The sequence below is a fragment of the Drosophila rhopaloa genome, unplaced genomic scaffold (assembly GCF_018152115.1).
Source record: "Drosophila rhopaloa isolate 14029-0021.01 unplaced genomic scaffold, ASM1815211v1 contig_3, whole genome shotgun sequence".
Classification (NCBI taxonomy): domain Eukaryota; kingdom Metazoa; phylum Arthropoda; class Insecta; order Diptera; family Drosophilidae; genus Drosophila; species Drosophila rhopaloa.
In genome coordinates, this window is record NW_025335123.1 from 17027365 (window position 1) to 17047849 (window position 20485).

The 20485-nt window shown below is 37.8% G+C and overlaps 1 protein-coding gene across 1 annotated transcript; it reads right to left on the minus strand.

The window, feature by feature from the left end:
- Positions 1-10614: 10614 nt before the first annotated feature.
- Positions 10615-12880, minus strand: LOC108051093 (endothelial lipase). Its single transcript, XM_017133045.1, has 4 exons — positions 12515-12880; positions 12174-12328; positions 11461-11937; positions 10615-11042 (listed from the first exon to the last, which is right to left on the minus strand). Exons 1-4 carry the CDS (start codon positions 12706-12708, stop codon positions 10651-10653), a joined length of 1218 nt encoding a protein of 405 aa, XP_016988534.1. The 5' UTR covers positions 12709-12880; the 3' UTR covers positions 10615-10650.
- Positions 12881-20485: the final 7605 nt, after the last annotated feature.

The window sequence follows — 20485 nt, forward strand, 5'->3', positions numbered from 1 at the left end:
TAAAACGTAATACATATTTTTGTAATATTTGGAGTTAGATAAAGTTTGCAAAATAAGGGATTACATTAACTCATTAAGTAAAACAGTTAAGAATAAGTTTATTTAACTATTTAATACATTTGTGAAGCCTTTAGTTTTATTTACAAGCTCATAAAATTACTTTAGAAAAATTCTGTTAGATCAAACATGAATAAAATCATGCTTTTAAAAGCAAATAATTAGTACCGAAATCGCAATAATTATGTCAGAAGCATCATTATTAAGAAAGTGTTAGCAAGATACATTTGTAAGGTAATAAATAACTTAATGATTAAAAATATTTTAACCACTTTCTGTCCAACAGCAACCACTGTGCCAAGTCAGGCTTGAGAAGTGCAGTCAAACAGACGACGACGTCGACGTCGACAGATGCAGCGGCGGCGGCAGAGGCAGCGCTGCCCGCTCGGAGCTGTAAAGTAAACGCTGTAAACGGCACAAGCTGCAAATGCTGCGGGGCAAAGCAATAACAACAACAATATGGCAAAAACAACAGAGAGCCACGTTAAGAGCTCAGCTGACGCGGCTAAATGCTGCTGGCATTGCATAACACCTGGGTAATGGACAACCGCACCATGGGCCTTGGCCGGAGATCAGAAAGTCTGAGCTCGAAGTCTGAGATACACGGAATTTTTCTCGACTTAGAACCACAGCTTGCGCAGGCCAAGAATCCATTTTAAAGAGCCATTAAAGTCATGGAGCCAAAACCAAACGATTGTTCTAAAAGGCCTATCAAAAAAATAGTTTTAGCTGGGCAACAAACAAATCGAAATAAAATAAACGCCCAGCGAATAGTCAACAAAACACTTACAAAAACGTCCAGCAATTTATAAAGAAAGAAACCAGCCAACCAGCAATTTGTTTTTTAAATTGTAAGCGACAGCAATGATTTTTTAGCCGCTTTTGTTGCTTCTGTTGTTTATGCAATAATCGCACTAATTGAAACGTTTTGTCAGGAGCCACGACAATAACAACAATGGCGATAACACCATCAAACACAGAGACAAAGAGCCCCCTCTTTTAATTGCCTTCATTTTTATGATAGTGCAAAAATAAAAAGGAAATGCTTAAAAAGCGACACATTTTTTGCACTTTACCTTTTGGATAAAACTAAACATTTTTTTGATATGTTTATCACAATAGCAGCAGCAGCAGCAGCCAAAACGAGACCAAAAAGCAAACAGCTGAAATTAAATAAAATAAAAATATTTTCACTCCGGATGCGTTCGCAATGTAAGTTTGGGCACCGACATTTAAAAACCGGAACCGAAATGGGAAAAATTCACCGAAATTCATTCAAACAAAGCTGGTCGAAAAGGTAAACTTAAAGGGTCGTGACCTGACAAATACCTATTGAACAAAAACCATAATGTAGTGATAATTTCAAAAATTGAACTTAATTTGGATAGTTTTTATGATTTTGAAACGTTTTGTAAACAGTACAACAATTTTAGCTGCTTATATACTAGCCTAATATACCCCCTTACCTTAACAAATAACAGGACATCAGAATACACGAAAATCAGCGTAAAAAACGTAATAAATGTAAATTTGTTATCCATTTTAAGCTCTTCCATAAATTGTGAATAAAGTCCTGCACCAATTTCTCATTTATTTCACTTCTTTGTGTGAGTAATTAAGTAAAGTGTAGACTCAAGTTGAATTGGATAATTGTAAACGAGAGCCAAATTACACAAAACGGTCTCAATTAAGTCCTCCTGCCTGTGCGTAAACAAAATTTTTTTATTTAATTAAAATTCAGCAAATAAAAGAAACAATCTCCTCACCCAGCGACACATTTGCAGATAAACTTTTATGGCATTAAATGCAGAAATGCCGACAGATGCAGATGCAATGAGCTTACGACCACCGCCCACATGCCACGCCCATCTGGGCGAATGGGTAACTGGGCTTAGCAGATATTTACAGGAACAATGGATAGTTTTTGGAATTAGTTTAGCAGACAAATGGATTCGACAATGTAGTTAGAATAAACACAAAATATTCAAATATTTTTTTTTATAAACGAAAACAAAATATGACTAATCAATAAACCAATGCCATATTGTCTTGTCCAAAAAATACTAAATAAAATAAAAACTACTAAAACTACTTGAACTTTTAAACATTTTAGGTACAAACAAACTTTCTTTGCAAATGACTTTTATCCAATTTTTATTCACAAAATAAATATATAACGAGATCAGGAATATTGGAAATTCAATCATAAATGAATTGGAAAAATATTTTAGCCAAATTGAAGTTAAAAATTTATGCGATTTAAGTTTACCAATTTCGGAGCTTCCTTTATCCTTTTCAGAGAATCGGCAACCATCATTTTGAATTTGTTCAGATCCCTGTGGGCCTTGCATTTTGCAGTTGTATTTGTGCATTTGTTTTGGGCATAAATGAAATATGCATATCGTAATATGCAGTTGGTAAAATGTCGGTTTTTGGTATTTGTTAAAGTATTTTGTCGGCCTTTTCATATAATTGTTTTTGCTTCCGATACACATGGCCCCCTCTGTCGCCACGAAAGTTTATTCCTCAATGTTCCTGCATATTTAAAATATATTAATTTTCCAACAATAGCAAAAAAATGTGTGCCAAATTCGGCAACAAAAAAAAGTATAAATTAAATTGCAACTTTTTGTTGCACTCTTTTCGTTAGATTTCAATTTGATTGCCGAACTAAAAGTTCTCCCTCCTTAGTTTATTTTTTTTTATGTCGCTTTTCATCCATTTGCCACATTTTTGTTAAATGAAATATGGACAGAGCTGGGAAAATTCCTCGAGTTGGCAATACAAATTCACATTCGGCCAATTGCTTTTAATAGAGTAAATAATAAGGCAATTCGGTCAGGGGTTGCAAAAATATAATGATATTTCTATAATTTTTTTTAATATTTACCACATAGACATAGAGTTCGACTTAATTAAGGCTGTACCATTATTCCATGTTTGAAAATTAAATGTTGTAATTATATATGTTAAAACATGCGAATTAGAAGCAGGCTTATAGTATCTTCCTTAATTTGTACAACAAAAGGAAACATTAATTATAATAATAAGCAAAAGTCTATAAGTTTTTAAACAATTTTTACTTGCTGAAATTTTTTTTTTTTTTAATTTTTAAAAACAAACAAAGCAAACAGACACTTAACTTAACTACACCAAAAATATATTATTAAAAAGAATTTTTGAAATATTGTCACTTAATTATGTATTTTTATACGTTTGTTTAATTTAATTCATAAGAGTCCTTACATTTGTCTGCAATTTAAGCTGCTTTTCTTTCCAGGACTTCCAGTGTTCACCTGTTGATTCACTCTCTCTCTCTCTCTATTCACTGACAAAACTCACCACGACTGGGCACAACTTCACCACATTTCACTGGACATCCGAAGTGGGGTCCTTTGGCATTCGTCTTCAGTTGCCTTCGGCCTTTCAAACCGGCAACATTCGCCTGGGGACAAATGATTTCCCCAAAAATGTTTTCCTTCAGTTGGAAAATGGGAAAAACTACTGGGGAATGGGAGTCCCGATTGGGCTGGCTTCGACCCCACTACATAACAATGAAAATATAATTTTAGTGCCTAGTAAAAATCCATGACCATGGATAAACCCGTTCGTTACGCTTCGCCTTCCCTTACTCGCTTTTCCTTTTCCCAGTTTTCCTTTGCGTGCAGCCGAAAAGGGAACATAAAATAACGGGCAGAAAAATGTAACCAAAAAATATTATTACAAAAAAACCAGCAAAACCGAAAAGCCACGCGGGGAAAACTATGAAAATTTGACTGAGAATGATATCGGGGCAAGTCAAATTTAATTTCACGCTTTGCTGGTTCTCCCCGACCCCCTAAAAAATATTAATAAAACTGAAATTCTAATAAACCATGTTAGGAATATGTTTGGTGGTAAAAAAAAGAGAGGCAAACAGAGATTTTGGTACATTTTCATGGGGTAGCTTATACAATATTTTTATAGTTTTCAGAATTTAATCTGTTTGATTTTTAAGCCGCCTGATTATATTTAAGCTGAGCTAAATTTAAATGTTTTCTTTACACATTTGGATAACACCACTATAATCCTACTATTTTGTTTGTTTTTTTTTAATTTTAAATTAAAGCCCAAGTTCAAATCGTTTTTCGCCATTGAAATCCCCGAAATTCGCTGACGGAATTCGGTGAAAGTTTCAGATGAAAGTGAAACTAATTTTTATTTATGCGCAGCAGAAGGACGAAGGGGAATAAGTGTCGAGGGGGGGGAGGGAGGCCTCACACAAAATTGCCCAGCATTATGCCAAAGCAAATTGCCAACACAAAGAGGAAAACTAAAGGAGATGGCGGAGACACACACACATGTAGCCATAAACAATGAAATTTGTTGCTCACTTTTATGAGTTCCTTCCCTCAAACACTGGAGAAAGTGGGGGGGGAAAGGGGTGGAAGTAAGGGGTGGTGATAGGGCAGCATCAACATACTCGCCTGTTGGCTGTTGAGTCCTTTTAGCCAATTTTAGTGTCTTACAATTTTCCGCATTGTCTCCGTTCTTGCGCTTATCCATTTCCCCCTGCCCTCGGTGTCCACCCCCTCCCCCTACATTTTCCACCACCCACACCCCTTTTCCGCCCACACTTTCTTGGCCACTTTCACGCCACTGTCATTGCTAAGCTTAAGTTGTAGCACCATTTTTGCCTGGCTCTGCTTGTTGGTTGTTGGCCTTTCTGCTGTTTGGCTAAAAGCATCCTTAGCAGCAGCCAGAAAAACCATATTCACTGGCAGGACAATCCAAAGGGGGAAATCGCACGCATTGGAGATGGCTCCGTGATGGATGGGGCAATTTGAAAACCTAAAGTAACGATAGTTTTCTGTAGCATTAAAAAATAAAATAATTTTAAATATTACCAATCTTACCTTTATGTTAACATCATAGAGGTACAAAAAAATATGATCTTCCTTTTAAAACTTAATCAAGGGTAAAACTTAATTAACTTAAATTGTTTTCTTTTAAATATTTTTTGTCGTTAAATTATCATTTCGATTTTGTATTATATTATATGAAGTTTGGGAATACTTTTTATATCATTTTTAGACTATATGGGTACCTAAAAATGATTGTAAATATTTTTTGTATATGTTAAATAATTTTATCTCTCTCAATCGATCACGGTTTCATCAGCAGCAATCCCCTCATACGCAGATGCACTCAAAATTGTAAGCGGTTGTCACGCCTTCTTTTAGAGGCGTTAAGCCCAATCTGACCTCTCACTCTTGCACTCCAGCTCCGTCTCTTTCTTGCCAGGCTCATTCCCAGTCGTAATCCGTTGCGTTTAGTTTATTGCTCGCCATTTGTTAAAACAAAAAAAAATCAGGGAAAAGAGGGGAAAATAGGGTTTATGATGCCCTCCGCTTAAAAGTTATTAACTAAATTGTGTGCGCTTGAAATTGAATGCTGGCAGGAGAGTGAGGGGAATTTTCCTTTGTCCAGCCGCTCGCGGAAATTTAATCACCTCAAGTGCTGGGAAAAGTCCTGGGAAAATGGTGGAAGCAGTTGGAATTTTTGCGGGGTCAGGTGTGCAAATGGTCAGCAGAAAAGTGCAACTGCAAAGGCAAATGATAATCCAGCAAAGGTTGCAACACAATATTTTAGTGTCACAACAAAGGACTCCCTAATGAGAAAGGGGAAGATTTAGGAGAGAAAAGATACTAGATTATACTTAAAGTCTATTAAAAGTCTTTTGAATTTAGAAAACTTGAAAAACAAAAAAATATCCCAGGCATTATTTAATTGTTAGTTTAGTTGTGAGTAAAAAATATATTTTAATTTTAAATTTTTGTTATACCAGTTGACGTATTTCTAAAAAGAGAAACAATATGTAGACACATAAATAAAGCTACAAATTATTATATTTAAAATGCTATAATATTGTTTCTCTTCTTGAGAAGTCCATCAACTGGTATAACATAAATTTAAAACTAAAATTAATTGTTTACTTAACAATAAATTGTATCTTAAGACTGTGAGTATTACTTAATAAATTGATATTAAAGTGCGCCCCTAAGATATAGCATCTTATTTGCATTATATCATTTCAAATCTGTTGTTGATCTGCTTCACCTGGAATTTTTTTTTTAGGTCCACTGGAACTAAAATATAATCTTTTGGTCCTTCTTATCGCTTAATCTATCCTTTGATGGGCAGTGTCAAGTGACATCCTTTCGGCACTAGAAGTATGCAGGCAGCCTTTTCGCAACGCCTAGTTTTTGGGGCAGCGGCAAACAAGACATACGATGGCCCCCTTCTGCAATTACGGCCTCCGCCACTGGCCCCCCTTCCCCCTACCTCCCATTACCTCGGTAAGCCCAAGAAAACCCCCTCCCCCCTGTCGAGTGGTGGCCCATAACTTTTGTCAAGCATCGCGGCCATGTTGCAGCATGCCGCACAGCGAGGGTTGCACTCAGAAATGTTGCTGATGGTCAGCTGGGGAATGCACAAACGGACAAGAAGCGATACTAGTCGGAGGGGGGAGGGGGTTGGGAAACTCGGGGGAAAACTGCACTGTTAAATTCAGGGATAAATTCGATCACTCGAAAATGCAGCATACTTGTATGTTGGTCAAATAAGTTTATTTAAGAGCATAAGAAAATGTATAACAACTACTTTAAAAATTTCTTATAACAAAACAGCATTTAATTTGGAAGCTTTAAAATTAAATTGAATTTACAAAAATGTATTGTATCCTAAAAAAAAAAAGATTAACAAAACGTAAATTAAATAATTGAGATAGATATACAAAAATTTAAATTCTTACCTAAAAGCTTATCTTACTTTTTAAATGTCTTAAATTACGATTTAATTTTTTTACAATTCACTAAAAATACTTTAGCTCCCTTTTCCTTAGAGTGCACTTTTTGCTGACCGACTTGCTGACTTGACCAAGTTTTTTCTGGCTTCTGCTGGCCGCCTTTTTTTGCAGTCTCTGTCTGTTTTGGCGGATATGCGCTCTTAGCGAAAATTGCATTTGGCCAAATGAGTGGAGCGACCAAAGGAGGAAAAGCAAGAGTGGGTAGGAACCCCCAAGGAGTCGGGAACCAAAGAAAAAACCAAAGTCCAAGACGACTCTTAATATTTCATCTTTCATGCTCATTTGCACTTATGCGGAGACCCTTAGTGGAAAAAGGGGGGTGGAAAATAGGTGTAGGGGGTGGTATGTGGGTGGCCGGCGAACAATACCCAGGACCACACGGCGTGTAATCAAAAGAAAACGTTGCCGCTAGCCGATGTTCTTTTGGTACACTAGAAAAAAAATGTACATTCAACTCAAGGCATGTAAAAACTAATACAAATGAAGTATTCATTTAGAATATATTTCATTGATAGATAATATAAATTGGGATTAACGTTAAGCTTAAGTATGTAAAGTATGGTGTATTTGATTTTTTAAGTTTATTAATTTGCATGTGACCAGGATATTATCTTTTCGATTGAAAGTACGAGATACTTATATTGAAGAAAATTGGTTATGATTAAATAAAATTATGTAATGCAGTATATTATTATTATTATACCTTTATACCTTTTTCTGGTGCTAGTTATTTAAGTATCCAAAAACTGTTCTACGTTTCTTTTTATAAATTAAGTATCTTTTGGATAATCTCTCATATTAAAAAATTGTTAAGCACTATTTGATGTTATTTTTTTAGCTGTGCAATTCTTCGGCTGCTCCTTCTTCCCTTCCCTTCTCCCTTTCCGCCTCTCTCCCTGGTATTTTGCAGGGTTTTTCCCATTGACGACGTCTTCAGGAATTGGGGAGTTGGACGTTTCAGGTTGGACGTCGGACGTTAACCGTTGGATGAGGACGGCACCTGCTGCGAGTTATTTACAGCCACTGGAGGGCATTCCTTTCTTTCCTCGCTTTCTCCTCTTCCCTCCCCAATTTTTTTTCATTCTTTTTTATTTTCTACAGGAGCAGGAGCAGCTCGTCCTTGTACAGCTATTACACATTGCCGGAAGCATTTGAATGTGTTTATGTGTAAGCGTCTATCGCTCAAGTTGCCGACTGCCCTCTCTTTCTTCGCCCCTCTTGCCATCTCTTTCGCTTGCCCTCTACCCCTCTCTATCTTTTCTCCAGCTCCTTTTCATAACAGCAACTAAAATGTTTCCGTTATTAAGCTAAAGAAACACTTAACTTTGCGCCAGGATCAGCAAGGACGTCAGGTGCAATGAATAAAAGAAAGACAGAGAGGGTTGGAAAAGAAAGAAAGAAAGAGAGGGAAGAATGGGAGGCGCGGGTAAGAGGAGGTGCGAAAGAGAGGGGCATAGAGTTAAGGACTACGCGAATACACGAAACTTTTGAGGTGTTTAAAACGTTAATTTGCTTTAGATTTAACAGGAGTTTCTTTCCTCTCCCTCGCACCTCTGCGGGTGTACGAGTGTGTGTGTGTGTGAAAGTGATTTTCGCATTAACGCTTGCCACTTTGGCGGTTCAAGCCAACGGAGCACAAAAAACCACTCCTTCCCCCTTTTTTCCTCCTCATTTTTTCACCTTTGTTTGCTTGCCCAGAAACTAAATGCAACAAAAACACATAAAATTACTCACATGTAGTTAAAGCAGGTGAAAAACCAAACGAAAAGCAAACAATACTTTAAGGATTAAATGAAAACGAAAGAGTCTTTTAATACTCATTTTTACTAGGCTCATAAAAAGCTTATGGGATTTTCAAAAGCTTGTAAGATAAGTAAAGTATGTATTTGTATTTTCAAATGAATAAAAATTTAAGAACAAGCTATAAGAGATTATAAAAAAATGGCTTTGTAATTAAAACAATACAGATTTTTTCGTTACAAAATATCAAACATCAATTATCTAAATATCTAAATAAAAAAATTCTAGCATTCACAACTAAACAATTAAAAAAAAATATTTTGGCCGAAATTCGGAAAAATCAGCTTAATTTTTTGGTTTTTGAATCAAAATCCTGGGAAATAGTTATCGTATGTTGGAATATCATACCTCGTTGAATTCGATACAAAATTTCCAACAAAGTTGTATTCACAGAAAAAAAATGTCATATAAAAAATGTTTTCAATAAAAAGTCCCTAATGTCCCTTTTGAAAAATATTATTAAAAAGAAATGTTCGCACTTTAACGGTTAGAATTCCCGTTCCCTTGCTGCTATTACTGTTACTGTGTTACCACTTGACCACATACAGCCATTGGCTCTTTCTTTCGCACACTCACTCACTGCCCACTCCCTCCCTCATCCATGAAATCAACTTTCATAATTAAATGGCAAGTCCGAACTTTATATTCGCTGTCTCTGTCCTCCACCTTCCTCTCCTCTCCCCTTCACCCACTCTCGATCTTTCTCTCACTCTGCCACACTCACACACGTGCATGCATAAAACAATTTAACACTTAACGTGGCCAGGAGCTGGAAATAAAAAGCGCATAACTCATGCGAAGAAGTCGGCGGCGGCAGAGACGCAAGCAGCGGCGACGACGGTGCCATAAATTTCAAAAACAGCTACAAAACAGGAAGCAGCAGGCGGAGCAACAACAACAACATCTACAACAGGATCAGGGAGGAACAAGGAGCACCGGAAAAAAGCAGGAACAACTCGAGTGGAATGTACATCGGGATAGCTACACTCAAAAAACCAAAAGAAACAAATATAGGAAAATTGTGTATCTCTAAATAAATTTAGAAATAAAAAAAACCCTATTAATTTTAACTTATTTTAAGTTTTAACACAAAAAGTCTTATTTAATCATAATTCGTTTACAAATCACCCAAAACTTGTATATCTTTCAAGCTCTGGAAATAATGCCACAATTTTAATGATTTGAAATAAATTACATCTAATACAAAAATAAAAGTTTTCAGTAACTAACGAAGTTAATTAATTAGTGAAAAATATTTATTCAAAAGAAAAAAGCCAATAAAAAAATTGGTTAGGAATTATGTAAAATCTTTTGGCGTTAGAAAGAATTTATAAAAATTGCTTTCTAAATATATATTTCCCGAAATACAATAAATGCTTTGAAATGGAAATATATTTTTGTTTTAAGTGTAGTGAGAGGGGGCAGAAAAGATGGGAGGGGAAGGGCACGGCCGCAATGGACTGCAAAAATATTAACTACCTTTTAGCAAAAAGCGGGCCAAGCTGACGTCAAGTTTTGTAGAAAATTATGTTTTACAATGCGAAAATTGAATTTCAGTTTATTGTTTTCTACTGCTTGTTCTTGTTCGTCCTTTTTTTTCGCATTTTTCCTTTACGATTAACTGTTAAATGCAGCCGACTTTTCGTTGTTTTGTGGCTGCAAGTCAACGACTTTTCCACGTGTGTTTGCCTTTCTTGTTTTTTTATGCAATTTACAAGAACATGGCGAAAACTCTGCTGCCTGCCAAATTGAACGGAAATATTTACTACTAGGTTGGTAGTTGAAATTGAAAAATAGGACCCCATTGAGCTTCATATGCTTTTGAGACACTGACGGCATTTTTAAAAGATTGCCTTTTGGGCTACCCAATCCAGTAAAAATAAGAGAGCACACTTTTAGGCTGGGTTTATTTGTGGGCCCACATAACACTAACAAAACACTAGGAACTAATTCACACACATCGATCGCTCTCTCTCTCTTCTCGGCCGCTCTCGCGCTCTCTGCCGCCGCCGCCAGCTGTTCGTCCAGAGGCGCAGCACAAGGGGGTTCCCGCTGAGGTCAACCATCGACGCCCTTGCGCCGGACATTCGCCCCACCCCGCTCAGCCAATTCTTCTGACGCCTCTGCACATAGGGCTGCTGGGGGGCGGTGCGGAAGTAGAAGCTCCCCTGCGCACGCCTCTGCGAATGGATTCCGAAGCGCGCCTTCCGGTTGTCATCGCAATATCCGGCGGAGAACTCCCGATAACTGCCGCACTCGAGGCCCACGAACGGATACTCGGGATCCATCGACTGCCGGAAGAAAATCGCAGCCGCCGAGTGACTGCAGGCTATGGGATCTGCGAAAGAATAGGAGAGCATAATTTTAAGGAATTATCATTATTTTTTTAGCAGATTCTTGCCTTAATTTTACCTCCACAAGAACAACTCTTCATGAAATAAAATGCCTAAAGATAAAAAGTTTGCTATACTTCAGATTAAGAACTATAAAGATAAGTAAGATAATATAATTGTCTTGCAATTGTTTCAATGACCACTCACTAGTCTACTGACATATTCTTTGACCTATGTAGTATATGCATACCCTATTCCTTTTAAAAGGCAATATATAAACTAACTAGAACTTCCTGTGAATGTATTGTAATGTTCCTTGAGATTTCTAATAATTACTATAGATTTCTTGAGATAAAATATTTTTACTCATTCATATAAGCGAAACATTCCTGGGGCTGAATAAATCGTTTTCAAGTTACTCACTGGTATTCTGCATATCCCGCAGATTGGCGAACATCTTGCAGTTCGTCTGGGGGGCCCGGCCTCCATTGGGGTAAAAATCGGCATGTCCGCACTTCAGACTCGTTCCCAAGGAACCCCCCGATGTGTGGAGCACCTGGACGAACTGGGCATCGCCTGGATCCAGGCGGTACTTGGGCGACACCTCGGCGGGCAGCGAGAAGAGGGGTCCGGCGGGATCCAGCCCAATGATCTGCTCCACCTGGCCCTCCAGCACCGCCCCCGCATATCCGGCGGCATGGGCCCCCAGACTGTATCCCGCCAAGGTCACGTTGCTCCGATGGAAGTGAGTGGGTCGCAGTTCCTCCAGGGCCATTATAATCCCCGCCACCGTTAGGCCCACATCGAAAATGGACATGGATGCGGTCTTGTAATCATTCTGCGACAGATTTCCCCAGTCCACAACACACACATTATAGTTGGAGTCGAAAAGTGTCCAAGCTGGGTATAAGAAAATAGGAATTGTATCAAAATATTTATGATGATATTAAAAGATTATATAACTTAATGAGACAAGAAGCACAAGTTTACGAGAATTTAAATCTAAAGTATCCAAAAGCATAAACATTATATTTTAAGAAAATAAATACGATAAAACAACAATTTAATTAATCAGGTATAAATAAAGTTAGATCCAGTAAATAAGTGCCTTTCTTTCAATAGAGAATATTACTTACTCAGTAATAGTTCTTGCACCCAGTCCTTACTTCCTTGATCATTCCATCCATGCAAAAACAGAGCCAACTTTTTCTTAGGATCCAGCCGACGAAATCCTCGAAGATCGCCCAGTTGCAGATTGAAATGCACTTCGTTGCCAAAATCCTTAGCTGATCTGAAATATATATATATATATACATTGTTATAACTAAATTGTAATCCACCTTTAATTTAGTAGATCTCTTATCAAAAACTATGATTTGTATCTTATAAGAATAAAATTCATCACAATGCTAAAATATCATTAACAACTTTAATCATCTTCTGTCATAATGACAACGCAACTTTGGAGTCCACTCACATGGTGCGACACTCGAAGACAATCCCGTGATTCAGATGGGCCCGCTCCAGACTGTTCCGGAGCATCGTCTCCTGGAGATACCGGAAGGCCTTCATCATGGGACTCCAGCGGTGGAGAGCCTCGATCCTCGGCACATCGCCGATCAGACAGAGCAGGCAGCCAAGGAGCAGCAGGTGAGTCACGTGACCGGGCATGCGGTCAAACGGTCATGCACCACCGATAATCACACGGAGAACCACACTCACTGTCGCCACCACCAGAAAAAAAATAATATTGGTCTCGAAGACACCGCGAGATCGAAGGGGGAAGAAATGGGGGAGGGATCTTCTGAATTCGGAAGACAGCACGCTTTCTGGACCGCTTGGTTTGCCCCGTGGCTGGCTACTGAAGAACCCGACTCGCTTGTAACTCCAACAGACCCGTGAAGACGATGATCATCATGCGGCTGATGATCGTGATGCAGACATGCACTGGGGAAAATCTCGGGCAAACAAAATATACATATATTTTATGTAATACCAACAGACCCTTTGTAATGGTAGTTTTTACACAACTGATTTAACAGGTGTCATCTTCTTTGTTAATATATCTATAGAAAATAAAATATGAAATTAAAACAATATAATGCTGTTTAAAAACCAATAACCAATCCAATATTTCTTACCAAATCAATTAAAATAACTTTGGGACTTAGCTTAGAGTTCAAACCTAGATTTGACTAAGATTTTCGGACAGTGTAGCTGATGCTGCTGACCCTGCTCTCCAGCAGCTCTCAACATCTCCGGCGTTCTTGGCCGCGTGTTTGCACAAGTGAAAGTACAAAAAGCTTGTAACGACTTTTCGACTTCGATTTCGATTTCTTTCGGCCGGGAATTCGGCTTTGGCTTTTCGGTATTCGGTATTCGGTTTCAAATATTTGATATTCGGTACTCGGCACTCCACTGATCTTGACATAGAAGCCAACAAACGGTAGCCACGAATTTCTGACTTGTCATGGCTGTTGTTTATAGTTTATAGTCTATAGTTTACTTTGGCAGCTGAGCAAACCGTACAGAACCGAAATCGATAATAAAACCGAAAAGACAAGGCGACTCATTCAGGTCTCATCTCGGATCAAATAGGTTTATTTTAGTGCAGTCATAAACTTCAGAGGGAGTCGATCTGGGGACACGCTTTCTCGATGCAGTGAGAGAAAGGGCTGGCCAAAACTTACATGTGTTTTACAGCATTGTTTACAAAGCGAAAACAAAACCTTGATTACAAAAAAAAAATCTAAAAAAATAGCTAGAGATTCTCACGGTATTTAACTTCTTCAATTAAAAGTGACAACTGCATTAGGAATATTTAAATGTATTATAATTCCTTTTAAAAAATAAAACCGATTTTATACACATTTTTTTAACCCATTTATAAACTTATAGGTCTACACATTACAGCATTTAAATGTAAAATATATTTGACCAAACCAATACATTTATAAGCCTTAAATTTTTGACAGTGCCTTTTTACACAAATGGCAGAGAACTTACAAACTTTGACCCAAAATTCTGTTTTTATGTCGCGCTCATAAAATATGTTTGGCTTACAAGAGATAAGCCATAAAATAATACCGCCTATTCCCCGCTTTTTTGGCCGAGCTTTCTAACCAATATGTGTTAAACGAAAGCAAAGAGAGAAAAACGCTAATGATGCGCAAGTAAAGTGCCAAACGAATTTCGTTGTCTTCGCCCATTGTTTTTCACAAATTGTATTTTGGGAGAGCCACAAAGCTTCGGATCGTCTTCTATTTCTATTTCCCTTCTTTCTTCTGGCTTTGTTTTGGCGATTTCTGCTTTTGGCAGTAGATCAATTTGCATATCTATCTGTATCTTCGTTGGGCTGTCCACCTGTATTTCTGCCGTCTATTTCTGTTTATCTGGCCTCAATGTCAACTTTATGTTCAACACTATCAATCCGGCCGAAAACAAAGAAGAATTTAAGAGGGCGAAGAAAGACGGAAAAGACGTGCAGATTGGAATGTATCTCAAAGTTTGGGGAATGGATGATAAATGCTTGGAATGGAAGCTCGACAAAGATCGATTGTAAAATGTTCGAGAAAAGAAAAGAACTTTGTAGATTTGACAAATTAGCTTTAATTGCATCTTGTGTTCAAAAGATTTGTTTGATAAGCATGATTTTGGGGAGTTTCTTATAGATCTATTGATTTTATAGGCATGTTTTGAAAATTTCATAACAAATTTAAACAATACATTATTTGTCCAAATATAGTAATAGTAGATTAGAACAAAAATTATCAGAAAAGGGGAATAAAAGGAATCTAAGTACACTTAATAATAAATTTATATATATATGTTGAAAATTTATTTATTTTATTCTTTTACAAACATTTGATCTAATCTCACTAAGTTTAAGCCAATGAATTTAATTTCATTCTTAGGAAAGTGGGACACTCGCTTATTCCGATTTAATATTCATGAATGATTAAAAGTTATTTCCCCATTCCCAAAATTCTCGCCCCTTCGCTGAATTTTCCCAGCCATTTTCTTCGAGTTTCCTTTCATGCACTTTGGAGTTTTGCCCGCCATTGTTTGGGCCATTTTCTTCATGTGTCTCTATCATTAAGGCAGAGTGCGGCTTAATTGTTGCCACAGACAATGACTGGATTGTTGAGAGCGGGACTAAAGGGGCTGGGTGTCCTAGCCCCCAATAACCCCCCTTTGCCCACAAGTGCGTTGCCTATTAAGCAGCATCATAATAATATTGTGTAACAACAAGAGCAACAACAGCAGCTGCTGGCAATAACTTTTGCATATATATATATATATATATTTGTACATATCTATGTGTGTGTCTGGCTTATGTGTGAGTGTTTGGGGACGCATTCAAAGCAATTTCCACAATTTTCGTATTGTTTACTTAATTAATTCTGCACAAAGATTTTCATTTGCAACTGTGTGTGAGTATGTGGCTCTCGCAGATGTTTTGTGGTTATTACAGCAAACCAACAACACTCGTTCAACAGCCCTCCCCCTCCCCTCCCCTCCCCACCCATCATCCAATACCCATTCGAGCAGACAAAACGCGTAATGAGTTTATAACATTTAATGAATCCACAGCCACAGCCGCAGCACAATGCGGCGTATGCGTAATGCGACCAAAAATTTCAGCGAGGCGACAGCTTAAAGGCTCCTTAAAGTATGCAACAAGTCGCAGACGAGTGCGGATAATTACGGGGTATTTCCCTGGATTTTAATTAGATTAAATGTATAACACACTTAGTTGCAAATTACCATTGGGTACCAAGTGCTTAACAGTTCGTTGTTCATGAGAGGAAAACTAAAGTTTAAAACTAAAGTTTTAAAATTATAAATTAAATCCATATGTTAAGTAATGGATCTTAAAGTGTAAATCCGATAAAAATTTATAGTAATGAATAATCTGCAGAAATTATGAACATAATTACCTGTAAATATTGCAGATAAGAGCAGTTTAAATTGTAGTTTAAAATGGCAACGCATTTAAAGTTACAGAGAGCTCTTAAACATTTTGATAAGCAATTTTGTATGACGACTGTTCCACTTTCGCAGGGACACGCCCCCATGAACGCCCCTTTTCCGCGTTCTCAGGCATAAAATAAAGCGAGTTCAGAGCTCTCGGTGTTCACATGTCAGTGGAAGTGGAGTTTGGCTCCTGTTTTCCTATTTACCCGCCTCAATTTTCAGTCTTTAGGGGGCGGTGGGTGTGGCAGCAGCATTGACTTTCGATTTGTTGTTGTTATCTTCCACGAAGGGAAACTATTTTACCGCTCAATTGATTTTGCAATTTATTTGCGCGCATTATGCGAAGGGGGAAAGGGAGGAGAGTGGGGGTGGGGGTGTCTATATACCCGACAGGATAGATGTTGATACTCACACGTGTCCTGGGCCTTGAAAACGGAGCAAGAAGCAAAGGATATTGTTGGCATTTTCAATTCTATTTACTCCCAATAATCATCATCAATGTCAGTTTCGCTAGCACTAAAATGAAAATAAAAACAAGCCAGGCAAACAATTTTTGTTTTCCTTTCAAGTACTCGATACTCTATAGTTGACTAGCTCGCAGGAGCAACAACAACAAAACGTCAACAGGATCATTGCCAGAAGCCGACAGCAACAACAATGAAGCCCAGAAAGAGACAGCAGGCGGGTTAAAGAAAGAGACGGGGGCTAAACGACGAAACGCATTGAGAGTTGATGTTTATATCGATTGCTGGCAATTTCGTGAATTACAACAGACAAGCACTACTGGCGCATGAAGGAGACGGGGATATGGTCGAAAGAGAGGGGTATATATGGCGAAAAAGAGAGGGGGCTAGAGCGTGAAAGAGAGGCACTCACTGGGGGACACACTTGAGACACGTCGTCAGCGACGTGAGCATGTTGCAGTAGTTTTTTTTACCGCCCTTGTTGCTCCTGTCGTTTTTTTTACAGTGGCCGTTATAAACACAATAAGAAAATGTTTTAACTTATGCTTTGATAAATAATAACAAAATAATATTTAAAGTTTTGTTTATCTATATTACAAAATAAAATGAAAATTGAATTATTATTCGAAAAACCTATACACCTACTTTAGTAATACCCATAACAAAATAAAAAACCCTAAGATTTTTGCTAATTTTGAGTTTTTTATTACGTAAAATACAGTCATAATGCTTGTAGAAAAATAATATGGAATCTGTATAAAATAGTAAGTCTTTTTTGTATCCCTTTTTTTGTCCGTGTAATTGTTGTTGTCGCTGTGTTGCCATGTCGCTGGCGTTTGTTGAATTGCTGGAGTGGCGGCGGCTTGGAGGACAAGTAGTGTCGGGGTCACCAATTCAGCAGTCACCAGTCGCAGCAGTTCCCCTCCCTTTTTGCCGTTAGCAGCAACGACACTGTCACACACACAATCGCACTGAGAAGTCATGAAAGACAACGTAGCGGGACGGTAATCACAATATTTCAAAGTTCAGGCGACAAAACTTAAGAGTTTAATAGGGAAATTATAAATCAAAAAATATTAACTTAAACATATTATTGTTAAACTTTATTATATTGGATTAACATATCCTTTTCCTGTTATTGTTACTAATTTAAAAAAGCCATATTTGAATATTTTGCGCTTAAATCCAGATTCAGATTCAAAAACATAAACTTCTCATAAAGCTTTTGTATAACGTTGTATATTTACTTATCATTACTTTATGAAACTAATAATTTTCGAATTGTTTTTTACAGTTTGTTCGCCTGTTGTGAAATTCCGCTGCCTGATGCCTTGATACTTGACTCTGCTCTAGTTCCTCCGTTCCTCTTCTCCTCCTTTATCTTTATCCCCCCTCTCGTTTCGTTCTGTTCTGTTCCGCCATGTTCACCCATTCACCTCACACACACACGCAGACTGGCATGCACTCGGAGACAAAACTAAAACAACGAATTACGTTAAATCAGTTTTTATACTCTAAAAGAGGGCTTTGGGATTTTAACAGGGCAGGAGTTTAACACACCCTAGAAAATATAATATATATTTTTAAAAAGAGAACTATTTTAATTTCTGATAACAAATCTATTTGTCTAACTATCTTGAAGGGCTTTTTTAAATCAAATTAAGAAATAGTTCAATAAATTAAATAAATTTCCCATTTATATATTTTAACATTTTTCTCTGGATAGTCTCCATTTGATAATCATACTTAAACACTTACATGAAATTCAACCATATTCATTTAATGGCTTTATCATTATTTTAATATCCAAAATCCCTTCCAGTTTAATTGAATTGCCCCAAAAAAAATGTTTTTATTTAAAGGGTGTACAATGGCTGGCCATTTTGCGTGTTTGGTGTGTTATTGCCACTGCTCCCTTCGCTGAATTGTCTGAATTGCCAGAGGTCCTTTATCCTGCCGTCACCCATTCGTTTTTTACGCTGACGCAGGAAAGTGTTGCATACTTTTCGGCTGGCATTTGTTTTTATGCGCACGTTTCACGTTTGCCCGTTATGTGCTTGATTGAAGTTTGTCTCAGCTTTTCCCACCCCTCCACCCCTCCTTCACCGCCCACTTTTATTTTTTTCATATATCCTTTAAGGCTTGCGAAAATATTGAAATATTTTTTGGGGGGTCCCAAGTAGCTGCAGCCAAAAATTACGATCACTTACAGCATAAAGTGTATTTTACAACGGGGGAAGCTTCGAAAAGGGGATTTCGGGGATTGGTGGCAGCTTAGCGACAAATCCGCTTGTCGGGCGCATAAATACAAATACAGCGAATACAACTACATGTACAAATAAAAATTAACAACAACGACTAAGCAGCTCACGCGCTAAGCTCGCATAATTTGCACAAAATAACAAACAAACTCCAGCGCACAAGCACACATAACATGCTTAAAAATAGATTACAATGGTATAAAGTTAACAATGCGAGGCGCCCACAAGGACCACACCCCCATTGGAAGACCCCCGACCTCCCCCTTATATAAGCCAAAATGGGGGGGTGACTTGTGGAAGAGGGGGCGAGGGGGTGCTGTGGCAAATAAATTCACTCGCGGGTCGCAGCAATAGCGCTAAAAACGCAAACAAAAATTTGCAGCTTTCTATCGCATAAATAAAGTTTAAAATAAAGTGCGAATGAAGAAGCAAAAACAGGGGGGTCAGTGGAGGGTTAAAGGAAGGCGAACAACCGCAAAGTTCACACGCAAAGGCGTGTGCCACGCCCCCGTAACCCACACACATACACCCGCCCAAACAAACGTCATTTAAAAGTTATTTGGACGCTAGTTGGTGTTTATGTAAAAGTAGCTCTCGACCTGCTCGAGGCTAAAAAATCCTGGTAAAAACGAGGAAAACGCGATGGGAAAAAGGAGAAAATGAGGAGTGGGTGGGAAAACAGGGACTGTGAGGGAGTGGGAATAATAGAGGGTAGTAAAAGGGGGGATGGCAAAAATTACACGCTAAAAAGGAGGGAGAAGTATCAGCGGTTAAAAAAACAACAAAAAATCAAACCAAAGTCGAAGGCAACTTCTGCTTTGGGGTTTTGTTTAAACAAACTCACACCAACACCTATTCACAAAAAGCAGCTAACACCTACACACACACACAATCACTAACACAGCGGCACGCAAAAGAGCACGCACATACAATGAACTAAACGCTACGTGCTGATTACTGCTAACGCAAGGATTTGCCTCACACACCCACACACACCATCTTTTACACACACGCACACAAGTGCAGTTAAAGGACAGCATCAGAGGCAACAAAGCAATTTGCAGGACGAGTGGCATGGAAAAAAGGGGAGCAACGAAAGGATCAGCTACTACCCTCTAATCAGCAAAAGTCTTGAATAAAGATTTAAGGATATAGGTGAAAGAAAATTATACAATTATTTAAATGCCTTTTACAAATTATTTTCAAATAAAAGATACCTAATTTTTAAAATATATGTCCAAAATAGGAGCTATGACAAATATTGTTTCGGTAATATTACTTAAAAGTTTTAATTGTAAGGGACTTATAAAAATTTAATTATATTTTTATTAGGTGAGAAATCTTTAATAAATTTTGTATCAGCCATAGCATTAAATTGACTATGACTAAAACCATATAAAACTCGTTTTTAATTGATTTGTTTTTCTATAAAAGTTCTAAAAACTGGTTATAGCCCAGTTGTTTAACCTCAACAATTTACAGGATATGGGAAAAAGGCGTCGCCAGAAATTACTGCAGGTCCTTATTGTTAGTTTAGTAGTTGTTTGCAAAGCATTTCACACGCGACAAACGCAAAACACCCAAACAAACGCAAACAAGCAAACATTGCTCAAACATACACACACATGGGTGTGCAGGCACACACCAACACACATGCGGACAGGCTTGGACAGCTCTTAACAAAATATTTAGCATGTGAGTAAATTTTAATACCAACCAGAAAGGGACTTCACCTTTGGTAAATTT

Coding starts and splice junctions, on each gene's coding strand:
- LOC108051093 (XM_017133045.1), bottom strand. CDS start 12,708: ATGCCCGGTCACGTGACTCACCTGCTGCTCCTTGGCTGCCTGCTCTGT. Junction 12,329..12,514: donor GTCTTCGAGTGTCGCACCAT/GTGAGTGGACTC, acceptor TATATATTTCAG/ATCAGCTAAGGATTTTGGCA. Junction 11,043..11,460: donor GCGGGATATGCAGAATACCA/GTGAGTAACTTG, acceptor ATTCTTTCGCAG/ATCCCATAGCCTGCAGTCAC.